The 15,130-nt window shown below is 32.2% G+C and overlaps 1 protein-coding gene across 4 annotated transcripts in view; it reads left to right on the forward strand.

Moving 5' to 3' along the window:
• The window catches only part of MIPOL1 (mirror-image polydactyly 1), a 246,572-nt gene that overhangs the window by 28,860 nt on the left and 202,582 nt on the right, over positions 1 to 15,130 (forward strand). For 3 of the 4 annotated variants that reach the window (XM_033107003.1, XM_033107001.1, XM_033106999.1), the window contains exons 2-3: positions 687 to 825; positions 1,397 to 1,475. In XM_033107003.1, coding sequence (XP_032962894.1) covers positions 805 to 825; positions 1,397 to 1,475 — 100 coding nt within the window. In that variant the 5' untranslated portion in view covers positions 687 to 804. Of the gene's footprint in view, positions 1 to 686; positions 826 to 1,396; positions 1,476 to 9,022; positions 9,062 to 9,212; positions 9,286 to 15,130 lie in introns of all 4 variants that reach the window. The other variant, XM_033107002.1, reaches the window with a different exon arrangement.

Genomic DNA, 15,130 nt, shown 5'->3' on the forward strand with positions numbered 1-15,130 from the left:
AGAAATCAAATTAATATATTGGCTATAATTTTTTTCTGGTGGCTTTTTAATAGTTAAGTTTGTGGCGGGGTTGGTTGTTTTTCTCAGCTCTGAGGTATTCGCTTATATGCCCAGCAGAGGGCAGCATTTTACTATGTCAGCCTCCTAAAAGAATTAGCCCTGCTTAGACTGTCAATGTTTCTTGTAATTACTCCCAGTATATTTGTTGCTTGCTTATGAATTAACTTGCATTTATGGAACTAAATCATTCCAATCATTTAATTACACCTGAGGAGCTGAACTATAATTGCTTGCTTCCAACTAGGATCTGATATGGCTTGAGCAGTATTAATTTGATGTTTACTTTTCTGAGTGCTAAAAGCATTAAAATGATTGTGCAATGGGATTACATTTTACTAATTGCTGGCATTCATTAGCTGGGTAAATGATGAGGAAGAGTGACTGTATATTGCAGAGGGATAATATTATGGTTTTAAATAGTATATTACTAAGCACATTAAGGCCTGTAAGACATGTTTTAAAATACTCCAGAGGTTATTAAAGACTGTATTTTCTACATGTCTTGCTATATGAATCTCTTATTAAAAGACTGCAATTATTATTAACCTTTTTGGGCAATATGTAGGGAAATGGCTTCATTGACTAGAACATATTTCTTTGATATTAATAACTTCCTATATTTTCAGCTAATCCAAAAGTAAATGAGGAACTTAGAAAAAAGATTGCCAACTCCAGATCAACATATTTAGAGAAAATTGGAAAAGGAGAAGCTTACTACAGCTTTATTTGAGGACTTTTTAAAGAATGCAGAGTTCTAGCTGTGAGGTAAATCTAATTTTATTCTCTTTAAAAGCATGCAGAAAAAGTTGCATAGCTTTTGTCATGTTTATTACGAAAACAAATATGCAAGAGAAATATCAATTCCACCAGCTAATGATACTCTTTAATTTTTTAAAAATTAGAATAGCATACTTAAATTACTTTTACAAATATAAACTATTTATATGAAAATATACATTGTAAATTCAAATAAATAAATTTGAAATTGTTGATATAAAGTTTATGAGTAGACTATACATTTTATTTTTCTTAAATTGTTGAAGTCACAGTTGAAGAAGACTTAAGTAAATTAAATGGTTCTCTTTACCAAAATAGGCAAAAATATCTAGAAGCTTAACCTGCACTGTATTTACTAAAATTTAAGTGTGAGGGAAAGAACCTTTTTCTGAGAAAAAAAGATTTAATTTTACCTTTTGAAATACACCATTAATTGTCCTATTATAAATGTCTTAGAAAACCATTTATCCTGTAAATTCTCTGTTAAACAAAGGTAAGGCATAGGTGTGTTCTGATATATTGTTTTAAGTTTATTTATCTAGAGTTGGCTTTATTTTAGCTTCAACTCTTGGAGCAAAAACCAGAGACATTGCCAGAGCAAACAAGAGCAGAAGTACAAATGGAGGACTGGTCAAAAGGTAAGGACTTTTAAGGTATTAATACCAAACCCCAGGTGTTGTGCTAGTTCAGGGCACGGAATAAAGTGTGTTTGTTCTAACCAGTATATTAGACAGATCAGACAAGCACACGCGCACATGCACCCCACACACAAAGAAGGAGGCTGACACAAAGAGACCCACATTCTGCAAAAGAGCCACAAAGAAAGACGCACAGAGAAAGAGACGCACACACGCACACAGAGAGACACAGGAAGAGATATTGAGAGAGAAAGAGGGAGACAGACACACAGGGAGAGAGAAAGAAACATACATATACACCAAGTGATAGAGATTGAGAGAATGACAGAGAGAGATGCATACGGAGAAGTACCTTCAGAGAAAGGTTTTAGGAAGGTTTTAGGGCTATGGATGCATGATACGGAAAGAGAGAGACACACAAGAAGGGAGATACTCATCTGAGTAGGGGGAGACAGACAAAGACACACGTGTATAGATAACACACAGAAAACGCATGCACACCAAGACTCAGAAAGAGAGATACAGATCAAAATAAGAAACAAAGTGAGAAGAGACAGACATACAATGAGAGAGAGCGAGAGACAAAAAAGAGACACTGAGAGATAAAGGCATAGGCAGACACACAGACACACTCAGAAGAAGACACACAGAGACAAGAGACACACAGTAACAGAGATGTAGAAAATACACACATATACAGAAAGAGAGAGAGAAAGATAGACATATACATGTTGGAAGAGACGTACACACAGAGAAACAGACCAAGACACACACACAGAGACACATGTAGAAATACGTGCATACCAGAAGACACACCCAGAAAGAGACACCCACAGAAAGATGGGGTGAGAGGGGGCCAGAGAGAGTCAGAGCGACAGAGACATGCAGAGATGTACAGATGGTGACAGAAAGGAATTCCAAGGCAGAGAAAAGGAGAGAGACAGAGAGAAAAAGATATGTAGAGATATGCACAGGCAGAGACAGAACACTTTGAAGCACAGACTGAGAGATGGCCTGAAAGAGAGAGAGAGATAAGAGGGCACAGCATCTATCAATAGCCATAGAGAGGTTTAAAAAAATGTTGGGTTTTTACTTGAGATCTCTTACAGTAAAATATTGCAAATCTGGACTCCTTGTCCAGATTATATTCAGCTAATCATTCTGAATATAATATTACATATAGTTGAAAGCTTAAACTTTACATTGTTTTTATTTCATCTGATTTTATAACTTAAGAAGTATAATTATCATCAAACATTAGACATACCTCTTTTTAGATTTTCCCTTCCCCAGTAGGGCTCCTTTTTCACCATATATTTATCTTTTATGAAGGTTAAAGGCCATTTGCGGGGATCATTCTGTCATCATTGTACTAAATAAGTTAGTAGCTACACATTCTTTTCAGATACAGAATGGTGCTGTGCTTTTTGAGTATGCTTTTTTTGATTTCTGCATTTGCTTTTTATTTCCCTACTGTTACGAATTTCTTGTCGTTTATGCCTACCATTAGTAACTTTTCTTATTTATGACTTTAGGCTGCTTATTATGAATTTAGAATCCAGGTAACTGATTGAATTGTGTATAAAGTAATAGCAAGTAATATTTGAATAAGGTAGTTAAAGTTTTTTAATGCAAAGTTGCATGTTTTAGTGAATGGACTTTGTGGCACTTAATTTTGACCTACTCTCTTTATGTTCAAGTTTGTGATATGCATACATTGATGTGAAGCTGGGGACTAATTTTTATAGCTGTTTTTATTCATTTATGAAAGTAAGCAAACATTCTTATTTTGAAGAGCTCAAAGCAGTTTTACTCAATTTATGTACAAAATAAGAAAAGAGGAAGTAAATAATGATGCACCTGTTACTTACATTCCCTATTCAGAGATTACATTGCTGTGAAGTCATGTTGTGCAAATTATAGACAAAAGGATTTTTAAGAAGACAAAGGAATTATTTTTAATATATCTAACGAGCTAGAGGCTGTGGAGGAAATTCTCCTAAATGTAGAATAAGCAGGAAAGATGTAAAGGAAGGGAGCTGCTGAAGCTCTAGGCCACTTATGAAAAGGAAGGTTTTAGGGCTATGGATGTATGAATAACATGCAGGAAGCACAGACCACGATAGATGTGACTGAAGCATCATTAAGAAAATATGCATTTTTACAGGCATTTTTTTGGACAATGGAAATAGGAGTAAGACATTCCTTTATATAAAGTGCCTGTTAATGAAACATTAGTGAGAAATAAAATTATACAGGTAAATGTAATATCTTTGGAGTGTTGTGATAACTGATATGTTTAAACAATAAAATCTACATGGTCATTTCCTTGATATCAAGGGCCCTGGGTTTTATCATAAAGCCCAAGTTGCTTCAAAACTCTCTGACACTAATGTGTATAGTCTATTCTTGTAAGTAGTTATTGTGTTTAATATTATTTTACTTAATTTTTTAACGAAATCATGCTAATTAAAAATTTGTATTACACAGATTTGCTGTTGTGTCATCTTACACCTTTTATTATAAGAAGTGCTGAAGTGGTTATTCTTTTCCTAGCATTACTGTGGAAACATTGCTGAAATATTCGAAGTCAAAGAATTGATGAGATAGATAATGTTAACAGATATAACAATTTACATTTTTCTTTGTTTATGTCACTATAGATAGCTTGGAAAATGTTAAGCTGAGGTTGGTAGGTAGGATGGGTGAAGACATCTATAAAATGTGTCCAGGTTTCTTTAAGTAGTTAAGAAAACAACCCTGAATGAATGAAATTTTAAGCTGATGGAAGCAATATGTGAGTGAATAAACATGCGTTGCCAAGTGAGCATCAGTAACATCTGGCTTCTCAAGAAGTAAATGATGTTTTGCCCTTTCGAGAAAACTTTGTTTTTTGCAAGTTCCTTTTTTTCTTTCTAAGAAAAAAATGAAAGATCATAATCAAAGTATGTATGTAAAGTTAATCTTCAGAAAGAGTTGTGATTGGTTGTTTAGACCTTTTTAGCATTTGATATTTACTTGATTTATATAAGAAAAAAGGCATGGGGTCAGAAATCTCTTATGAGGAATTGATTGGAATAGTATAATAAATTTCTGGAGATTATATTCAATTTTTATTAGCAGAAACACGGTTTAGTACACAACAGTCCATTGGAAATAGTTTACCTATTATTTATGAATAAACGTGTATGCCATAAGTATACATACCTACAGTAATGTAGGTAACAATGAGGTCTGGATGCCAGTTAAACTTAGAATATTGTGAAACATAATTAAATTTAGAACCTTTAGGGGTCAGTGTTCCCTAAGAAAGGTTAAAAAAGGTTACTGTGCCTATCCAAATTAAATCTTAAGTCTGCTCTGTTTTAAATATTTCTTACCGATTGAAGGTAAGAATCACACAGCTTGAAGAAGCTTTAGACAAAACCTTACAATGTTATGTGTTTCTTCACTATTATTTTTAGGTTTGTTATTTTAGGAAATTAATATGTATTTAATACACAGAGTAGTTATTTTCACTTATGTATTATCTCAGTTTAAATATGAATCATATTTTGAAACTATTTTCTTTAAAGCTTAAAAAAGAAAGCATGATTCTAAATCACTGTACTCATTTGAAACATGAAATGAAAAACCACTTCTAGAACTACTTATGTTAATAGAGTCCTTACATGTTGCAGTTTAGTAGAGGCCAGCAAATATTTTAAAAATCTTATCTTTCTGAATTTAAGTCAAAAGCAGCTGTCCTCTTTATTTTAGAACCAAACTAGCAATTACCTTTTGTAACCATGATGCTTAAAGTTTTTCTACCAAAACAAGATAAATAACTAGGACTAAAACTCAGCAAAGGGTAACTTGTAAGTGGTTTACTAGTTTCTTATTGAGTCAGAATACTATTTAATGTTTGCTTGGCATTTGAAACCTGTGTGCCACCATCAATCTCTTATTATTGGTTCATTTATCTTTCTGTCTTTTCACAAAGTACATATTCTTTTTACATTTTTTCCATCTGTTGCTCTGTAATTGAATTATATCTAAAACTATTGCATGATTTGCAAGCATCTTACAGGAGTAGACATCTATAGAAACACTGTAGAAAAACATCTAGGATGCTTTTAAATGCCTTTGATCATTTGACTAAAATATGATTGTAAAAATATTTTCCTTTAAAGCAATGGGAAAGGAAATGGCAACTTGCAAGGAATGGACATCCGTTTCTACCAGCAAGATAGCTGGTAGGAAAAGAAAATTACTCCTTACGCATTGTAATTAGAAAATTCAAGGTTTTGAAAATATCTGGATAATCATTCTATGTTAAATTATAGGACTTGATTTGTATTTAATAATTGACTTTCTAGTAAGTAATGGTGTATTTTCCCCAAAAAAGTAATGCAATTTGTTTGTTTGTTTTAAAGCAGAAGTTAAAGTGCACTGGAGAACCAATGCATTTAATAATTTCAATAAAATGTTATAGTAGAAAGAACACAAGTTTTGGAGCTAAATAGACCTGGGTTTCAATTTTTTAATCTCCCACTTACTACCTTACTTACCTGGACTTGGGTAAGTTTCATAATTATTTTTAAGCCTGAGTTTTCTTGTGTATGGAAGAGAAGATAATTCCTCGAACTGTTTTGACGAAACAGTCTTTGTGTATGTAAAAGCCCTACTACAGAACTTGAAACAGGATATGAGTTTATTTAATATGTATTTCATATACCAGAGTAATTATTTTGAGTATTGTGGTGATGGTGGTAATGGTTTTTACAGATGAGAGAGAAAAAAAAAAGATGGTTGACATATTTTACACAGGGCCTAAATAAATGGTAGTGGTTGTTGTCATTGTTATTCCATCCAGCTGTGAAAGGTGAGTGTATAAAAAAGTTTTAAAAGCATTTAGAAACATTACCTGAAAGTACTGGAAATCATTAGTTTTTAAGAAGTGTATTTTCTTTAAATATGTTCACAATATCATTAGAAACTTGATATTTTTCAAAGTAGTATATTTAGCATATTTACATTTGATAGAATAGAATATAAAATCAATAATATTTATTTAGGGTAAAATCTAATTTTGCCTGTATTGAAATCTCAATTGCAGTAAAACTCTTCAGACTATTGGTGTCGCACAATATGCCTTTTCCTTTTGCAAGTGTGAATTTAAGAATTGAGTTTTTCATTTTCCATATCCTGTAAAGGGGTTAAAAAAGAACATTTGTGAGGTCTGATTAAATTTACTATTCATCTCCATAGTACCTAACTTAATAGAGCTGGTAGCTTCTTACACATGACCGTCTAGGATGTTTGAGAGAATGGTTTTAGGACTACTGGCAGCTGGCCAGCAAAGATTGATTCATTTCCAGTGGAAATGCCAAGGCAACTCTTAAGAATGAGTGAGGTTATACTATTTTATAAAGAAAAAAAAATTATATTGTTTTAAATAAATGTATTAAAGTAAATGGAAATCTGGGTGTCTTGATTTTTAAGCTTGATATGAATGATTCTGTTACTGCTCTTGGTGTTGGTAAAAAAAAAAAAGGGAATGAAAACACAAAAAATGTTTATAAGGACAACTTAGTTTCCTAACTGGTTATAAAGTTGGTTATGAACTGTGTTTTGAGATTCATCATTTCTGATGTGAATAATTCACATTTGTGAATTTATGCCATAAATCACATTTTTAAAATTTTTGGGCCGTTTTTAAAATAGACTTTATTTTGTAGAGCAGTTTTAGGTTCCCAGCAAAATTAAGCGGAAAATACAGAGTTCCTATTTTACCCCCTATTCCTTAACCCTACATACGTACAACCTTCCCCACTATCCACGTCCCCTACTACAGTGGGACATTTGCTGCAATTGATGCACCTACCTATGAATTCTTAAAAAGGGAAGTTTGTGAGCGAATAGGAATCTTTCATTTTTTTTTGTTTTTACTGAATTGAGAGTGTTTTAAATCAGTTCAGGCTATCCTCTTCATGTGGAATTCTTACTACTCCTTTGATGATCATTTTATAAAAATAAGAATTACTAAAAAGAATGAAAAATGGTAAATTTTTTTAAATAGGACCGTTCTCCCACCCCACATTTCTATACTATAGGTAAGATCATCTCTTTGTACGACTTGTGACTATATGTGTTTAAGGAAATCCAAGTCTACTTTTAATATGAAAGCTCTTTCAAATTTATTTTTGGCCATGAAAACATGAATATGTTTTTTTTGAAATAGAAAGAAACTACTTGAATTTTTCAAAAGTGTTTGGATTTGTTTTCATTTCTTCATCCGTAAGATCTAAGCTCTTTGATAAAAGTCCTCATTCATTTCTGGTTATGGCCTTCATGCCCGAACACTTCCTGGAATGCATATTTACAATACAAATCTTAATAAAATATTATTGAATCTTTAATTTTCTAGAAATTGGAATTTATCATATTTAAGATGATTGTTGTGCTCTCCATAGTGACAATATTTGTCACTTTTAGTATGATTTCTATCAAGTCCTGAGTGTCTGTTGACGCTGTTGATTTGGGAGATCTGAATCAATATACATTGGTGTATAGACGAATTCATGGCCATTTACACAGTTGGTCCAGGTTGACTAGCTGTTGGTAGAGTAGGACTGGTGCGACTACATTTACTGCATTTACTCACTACTTTTGGTTATAAAGAAATCTGGTAGTTGAATAAAATATTTTTGGGGAGTTACCAAATACTTCATTTGTGTGTATGTGGTTGAATCAAAACAACTTTTCATGTAAGACATTTTAATCTTTGGGAGAAGTGTCAGATACAGTTTTCTTTGTGTTTTGCCTTTTTTGTTTTTGTTTTTTCTTGGGGAATAGCAAAAAGATTATTTCATAGTCCAAATGACTTAATTAAAAATACTCTGATCTGACGTGTTGGGTAAAACTGATAATCCTTTGCCAAATGGTAAAATTGTGCTGACAGTGTACGGTAAAAAATAATTATTTTAGAAAATTCTATTTTGACTTTCATTTTTTTCTTCTTTTTGAGTGATTCTAGTCTTCACATATTGAAACTTTTTGGTACTTTAAAATCTGGATGCTGGTGGGTAAAAAGTTAGAAGTAATCAGTTCATATTGATAAAATTATACTTGCAGAGATACTGACTATGTTAGTTTTTGCTAATTAAATATTTTTAAAATTAAATCCTCCTTTTTAATATAATTTCACTGGCTGTGGCTAAGGTAATTTTGCATACTCTAAAACATAGTAATGTTCATTGATTTGAGCATTTTTAATATAATAATATAATCAGAGTTATGCACAAGATACCCTTGTTTCCTTCTTCAGTTAATGTCCTTTTTTTCCTCCCCTGTTCAAAATTTTCAGATTAATATTGATTCCTAACGGATTAGAGTAGGTAGGATTTATTCAGCATAGTTTCCTTAAACCAACACATGTAATGGAGGAAATATGATAGGAAAGACAGAATGAATATGTAGTCCTTAAGGATTCAGACTTTTGTATAAATTCTAACATTTGGAATATGGAGTATATTTTCCAAATATATACTATATTCTTTCCACAGATTAATGGGAAGAACTTGCAATTCGAATGAATTACTATTGTAACTAGATTAGATGTTATTTGAATCTTTATCAAAAAAACAAATGTTGCAAAATTTGGAGTCACTGAGCCTTTTACTCAATTGCTTTTAAGAGTTTAAAGTTAAAAAAGGTAATGATTTCAGTTCAGCAAATCTGATTGTTTCCTTTCAGAAACCTTCACTGCCTATATTTTATAATCAATCAGTACAGAGTTTAAGACCAGGACAAGGCTGCATTAGTCCAGGTAAGAAGAGCAAAGACAAAACAAAAATTTTGATTAAAAAAGCAGTCCTTGATCTCCTGAGAGATCAGTAGAGACGAGCATCAGAGACTTCCTCTGCATGTTTAATAGGCCATTTGCTCTCCAAGACGTTCTGTATTGGTCCTTTATTACTTTTTTCTTTTTTTAAAGTCTCTACCCCTCCACCAAATCATTTGAAATGAATGCGTTATTAAATTAAAACAAAAAGTTTGCTTTTTATTTTGTCTCAGGTATTTAATGCTTTTTTTAAACGTTAAAAATATTCTAGAAAGAAGCTGATGGTGTTATATAGTATAACTAACATGACATTAGTGTAGTAGTCACAGTTGATTAAGTTGATTAATAAAATGAGAGTCTCTACCTTTTCTTTTATGCATTTGTTTTTTTTTCCTAGAGAAGTGAATGGTAAATTTGAGTAAAACACATAATTTGCATAGAAAGTTATGTAATGATGCCATATAGAGTATAATGATTTCCTAAAACCTTGTATTTAAAGTAACCTGAATTACAATGAGAGATAAACAGAATATTTACCCATTCCTTATGAGCTGCTGCTGATATGTAAATTTATTCTTCTACTTTGCACAAATATACTTTTGAGCTACTGCTTAAACACTTTGAGGTCCTTAGTCAAACAGTTTTAATGATACCTCCAATATTGTGAAAGTGTGACATTTGATGAATGTCTCATATAGTTTTGATATCTGGGCACATGTCAACAAAAAAAAATTGAACATTGGTTTGTCATGCAACACCTAGATAATTTATAATTTTACTGTTTATATCCATCTTGACATTTTTTATCTGACAAAGGCAGGTTTCATTTGGAATCTTAATCTGAGATTTATTTGGTGGATCTGGAAATCATAGCTAGGGTTCCCACAGGAAATGGTCCATCTACCAACAGATTAAATGGCAGTCCTGCAGTTGTTAGGGGAGCTCTGCATTTAACACACATGCATACTCATTCAGTCAGCACTGTGGAGAAAAATTAAAGTAGTAACCCAGGTTTAGGAACAATGTAGCTAAAAAGTCCCATATTTGCTGAATGACAAAGGGTTATATAGCAGCATTTCATTTTATTATTCGTGCTTGAATTTCTTGTTTGCTCTGTTGAGTCTGCTGACGAATACTAATAAATGCCTGCAACAATCCAGACGAGAGATGCCTGGCAACAAAGCTATGCGGTGGACCTCCCTGATCTTCTCCAGTTCACAACCTGACCTTTTGAAAAATTGGCTGGGCTAAGCTGCAGAATTTGGGTGTAATGGTTATTGTTAACTCCAGCTTTAGGATTTATTAATTTGTGTGATCAAGACTTACCTATACTTCAAAGTTTCAAAAGACCAAACACAATCATCCATCCATTAGAACTAACATTGTGTTTCAGTGATTTCCACTTAGTATCTGACTGGTGATTCTTCTATTTTGTTTTCCAAATCTAAAAATGCTCTTAAGAAAAAAGAAAGGCACATATAAAGAAAATCTGTTTCTTTCTCTTCACATTTGTTATTAGAAAAGTTGCCTTCTATGCATGATTTATGAAATTGTTGAATTTATGGACAATTGGTATGTGTTCAGACTTAATTAAATATATAGTTATGAAACCTGTTTTACTTGAAGTTGTAAAAATTTAAGATTTACCTAGTTCGTATTTTTAACTACTTTATGTAAATTATTCTAATAAGAAAAATTAAGAAAGGCTAAAAATGTTAGGAATATATAGTAAATAGCCAAATAGTTCATATTACTGGGGGACAAAAAAGAATAAACATTACCATTATGTTAGTTAATCAAACTGTAGGATAGTTTTCACAGTCATTTCAGCCTAAGTAATATTTATAATGGTTTAAATAGAGTGATAGAAGTTTTACAAACCTTTAATTTATGTGATATGTTCATAAATTAGGTAGTCTAAGCTTACGGAGATTACACTATTGTACTTGTTCATGGCCTTCATATAGTGAAGAAGGTTAAAATTTGGAAGCTGAAACATTACGATAGAACTTAGTTCTTACACAGAACTCTGACCTTTTCACCAATAGAATGAATATTGACATGTTAATGATTATTTCAGACTTGATGAAACAAACAAAGACTTTTAAAAATTTGGTGTGGTGCCACCACTTTAAATAACTTTTTTATAATAAAACAAGTCACCAAATTCAGGTAGAGTAATTTCAATGACTAACCAATAGAGAACTTGAAACATAGTATACTAAGACACTGAATTGTCTTAATCAAAATAAACCTCACCATTTATTTGGCATGTTTGTCAGAAATACACATATAGGAATGTAAAGGATACAGTTTATTTTGAATGTCCAACCCTCGTATCCAAATAACTAAATTATGTGATATTGACAGGTTTCATGATTTTCCAGCCTTATAAACCTTTATAAAACCTTACGTAGGTATCTTATAGCTACATCCCGCCTCTCTTCCCCATATGTTTTTGACTTCCCCTCAATATTATATAATACACCTTATTAGAACTATGTGCTTTCAACCTGGTAGCTGATGGATCTTTTCCTAGTGTCAGGATTTTAAGTTTTGAAGTCCTATTATTTCTGTATTTTATTAGTTTGATAGTCTAATACAAACTTTATTAAACCATTATGTATTTGTAACAGTTTTGGCCTTGTTAAGTATTTTCTCTTTATTGTATGTTTTTCACTGAATGAGATAGCATTTTATTTTTTATGTCCATGTGTTCTGATACTTTAATAAATTATTTTCTTATGTCTTATTTATTCTTATTCTATTGTTACAAGAAAATACTTTGCCTTTAGCAAAACAGATTTTCTCAGTAATAGCTAACGTTTATTGAGTATGTATTCTGTGCTGACATTTTTCTAAGAGACTATTATATAACTTAAATAATTTAATCTTATAACAACCTTGTGAAGTAGATGCTATTAATGGTGTATTTTTTATTGATAGGGAAGTTGATAAGAGGTTAAGTAATTTGTTAAAAGTCTGGTAGAGCCAGAATTAAAAAGCTTAAAGTCTGTCTTCAGAGCCCATGCACTGTGTTTCTGCTTGGAAGATGTAAATACACCAGTGTTCCAGTTGGAAGGTCTATGCTTTGCTCTTTTACACACGTATATTAGGTGGGACCACTGTGATATGGCAGATGTTTTTGATGTCTTTTTCTTTTATGTTTTGCAAATGTGTAAAACTAACACTTCTTTCCACAAAAAAAGGAAACAAATATGTAGTAAAGGAAATAAATAGTATTTGTACACACATACACATAGATAGATAACCTACATTTAACTTACTTAAGGAATTGGTAGCAGTTATTAGGAACTACTAACTGATATTATTGTTCTAATTATGTTGAAACAAATATTTATTTAGAAAAATCCTTAACCATTGAGAAAAAGTAAACATCTTTTGTTGAAAAGGTGGGACTACTGTAGCCATTTTATCATCACATCAAATTTTCCCACCTATTTATTTAATAGCAAAAAAGATGTTATATCCTTTTGATATTCTTACATAATGTGGTGATAGACAATATACAAAAGAAACAACCAATAAACATGAGACTTTTGTTCTTTATATTTATGAAATCAGATGCTACAGTATAAATAATAACCTTTCAAAAAAAAAGTTTAAGGAAGTGGTGACCGATTGTGTTAGCAAGTGTCAGAGAGCACTTTTCCAAATTCCCTCCTTTATGGTTCATTTTAGATATAAATTTCCCTGCGTAGCACCTGCATCGGAAGGAACAAGAGATCCATTTATTTGAATGTACTTGCCTATACTACTTCCATTCGCCTTTCTCTTTTCTGACGGTAGCTCTCAGGTAGCTGTGATGTTGCTATTCTGAGTAACCCCAGTAGGATCCCTAGAGACAATTCTAGCTCAACCACTCTGAAGAAACAGCTCTGTAAACAGTATTGACCTCCCTGGGGACCATCAAATCCATTTACACAGATACCAGTTGTCACAAACTATTTACAAAGCCAGACAGAACAGAATTTCCCAGCCTCTAAGAATCCCCATTTGATTCTAGCCACCTCCTCACTTATGTATACTAGTTGTGAATAACAGTTATTTTTTGGCTGTGAGTCATGATTTCTTGGATAGCATGAATTCAACTGGGTATATTATACATTAATGTGTAATTATCTGGAGAATTGAACTCGAAGGGGATCCTAAAACTTTCTTTCCTAAGATGGGAAATGGTATGGTACTGTTAATTTTCTCGACTAAGGAATTGAGAATTTAATAACAACATTAGCGGTAAGATAGTTGGCAATACTGAAACTTCCAGAAGTAAAGAGTTTGTTAGCTCATGAAAATGGTCCATTGGAAATAGCATGAAAGTCACTGGAGAGATGCAGCATATATAATGCAGCCAGCCTAAGCGTATATATTAAGTATTAAGATTCCAAAAAAAAAAAATCTTGACCAAATCCACCTACTTTGCCTAGGTGAATAAACTGTCCCTAACAATCGCTATAGGTGCATTTGAGGAATACTTAGTAGTAGTATTCCATAGCATAATTTTCAATGGTCCCAGGATAAGTTTACATGGAAGTGGTAACATTAGATAATAATAGCAAAAATTGGCAAATAGATTTGGTTTGAAGTATCAAATTTCTATGTCCAAATGATAGTGTGCCCCCAGAAAAGCAAATAAATAAAGGGATTGATAGTCATAAAAAATGTCCTGTTACCTATCTTTGAGGCAAGAAAGACATAGACTTATGAAGAGAAATTGAAAATTTATTCTCTATGTCCATATGAAGAAATGAATTTAAATAGTAATAATAATGATGAAACAGTGATGACATTGATTAAACACTGAAGCAAATTACTAAAGAAGGTTATAGAGTTTCCATTTAAAACCTTATGATGAGAGAGAGGAATCAATAGAATAATTTGTTTTAAGCTTTCATCTGCCTAGAGAAAAGAGTTTGCATCAGAAGTGAATATGTTCTTTAAAAAATTTGTCTTACCTAATTGACTAGTGTGCAAAATAGACCCATAACTTTACTTTTTGCTGCATTTTGTTGATTTATATATTTATATTTCTATATATAATTCTTTTTCAAGTGATGAACAATGCAAATAGCACTACTAAAAGCTTTTAATATAGCTTCATCCCATTAGCACTTCATAAAGATCTTTCTTCTGGGCCATAAAGTTTAGGGAAAATAATTGATGACTGAATTAGAGTCACCAAGTGCTATTTTCTTGGTTGGAGTAGGCACTAACTCAGAAATTGAATTTAAGAATAGGCTAAAAAAAAATGCAAGATGCAATATGATAGAACAGTATCTCAACATCTGACTTGTGAAAGTCAAAGTGCATCATGCCTACAGCTTACTCTCAAATGTTTCAGAAAAATTGTATATGTGTAGGTAGGTTGGCAGGCAGGTAGGTAGGGTAGGTAGGTAGGTAGGCCGGCAGGCAGGCAGGCAGGCAGATAAATAGAGAAAGAGAATGGATGATAAAGCAAGTGTGGTAAAATGTTAACATTTGGGGAATTTGGGTGAAGGGTATATAGGAATTCTTTGTACTGTTATTGCAACTTTTTATAAGACTGAAATTAATTCAAAATAAAATGGTAAAAAGAAATGACTATTATCTATATTCAGTTCTTGTCACCTTTCTCATTTTTCTCTGTCTTTAGCATGTTTATATACAGTTCATGAAGGCTTTTGCATTTGGCTCTCATTTCTCCTTTACATTTTTTGCCATTTTTCTAGATGATTTCATTGTCTTCAAAATTGACCCTTTTTTACCCTAATTCCTTGATTTCCTCCTCTCCCAGTACCTTCACTATCAAACTGCTTCATCATCTCATTTC

This window comes from Rhinolophus ferrumequinum, chromosome 6 (assembly GCF_004115265.2).
Source record: "Rhinolophus ferrumequinum isolate MPI-CBG mRhiFer1 chromosome 6, mRhiFer1_v1.p, whole genome shotgun sequence".
In the NCBI taxonomy this organism is placed as follows: Eukaryota; Metazoa; Chordata; class Mammalia; order Chiroptera; family Rhinolophidae; genus Rhinolophus; species Rhinolophus ferrumequinum.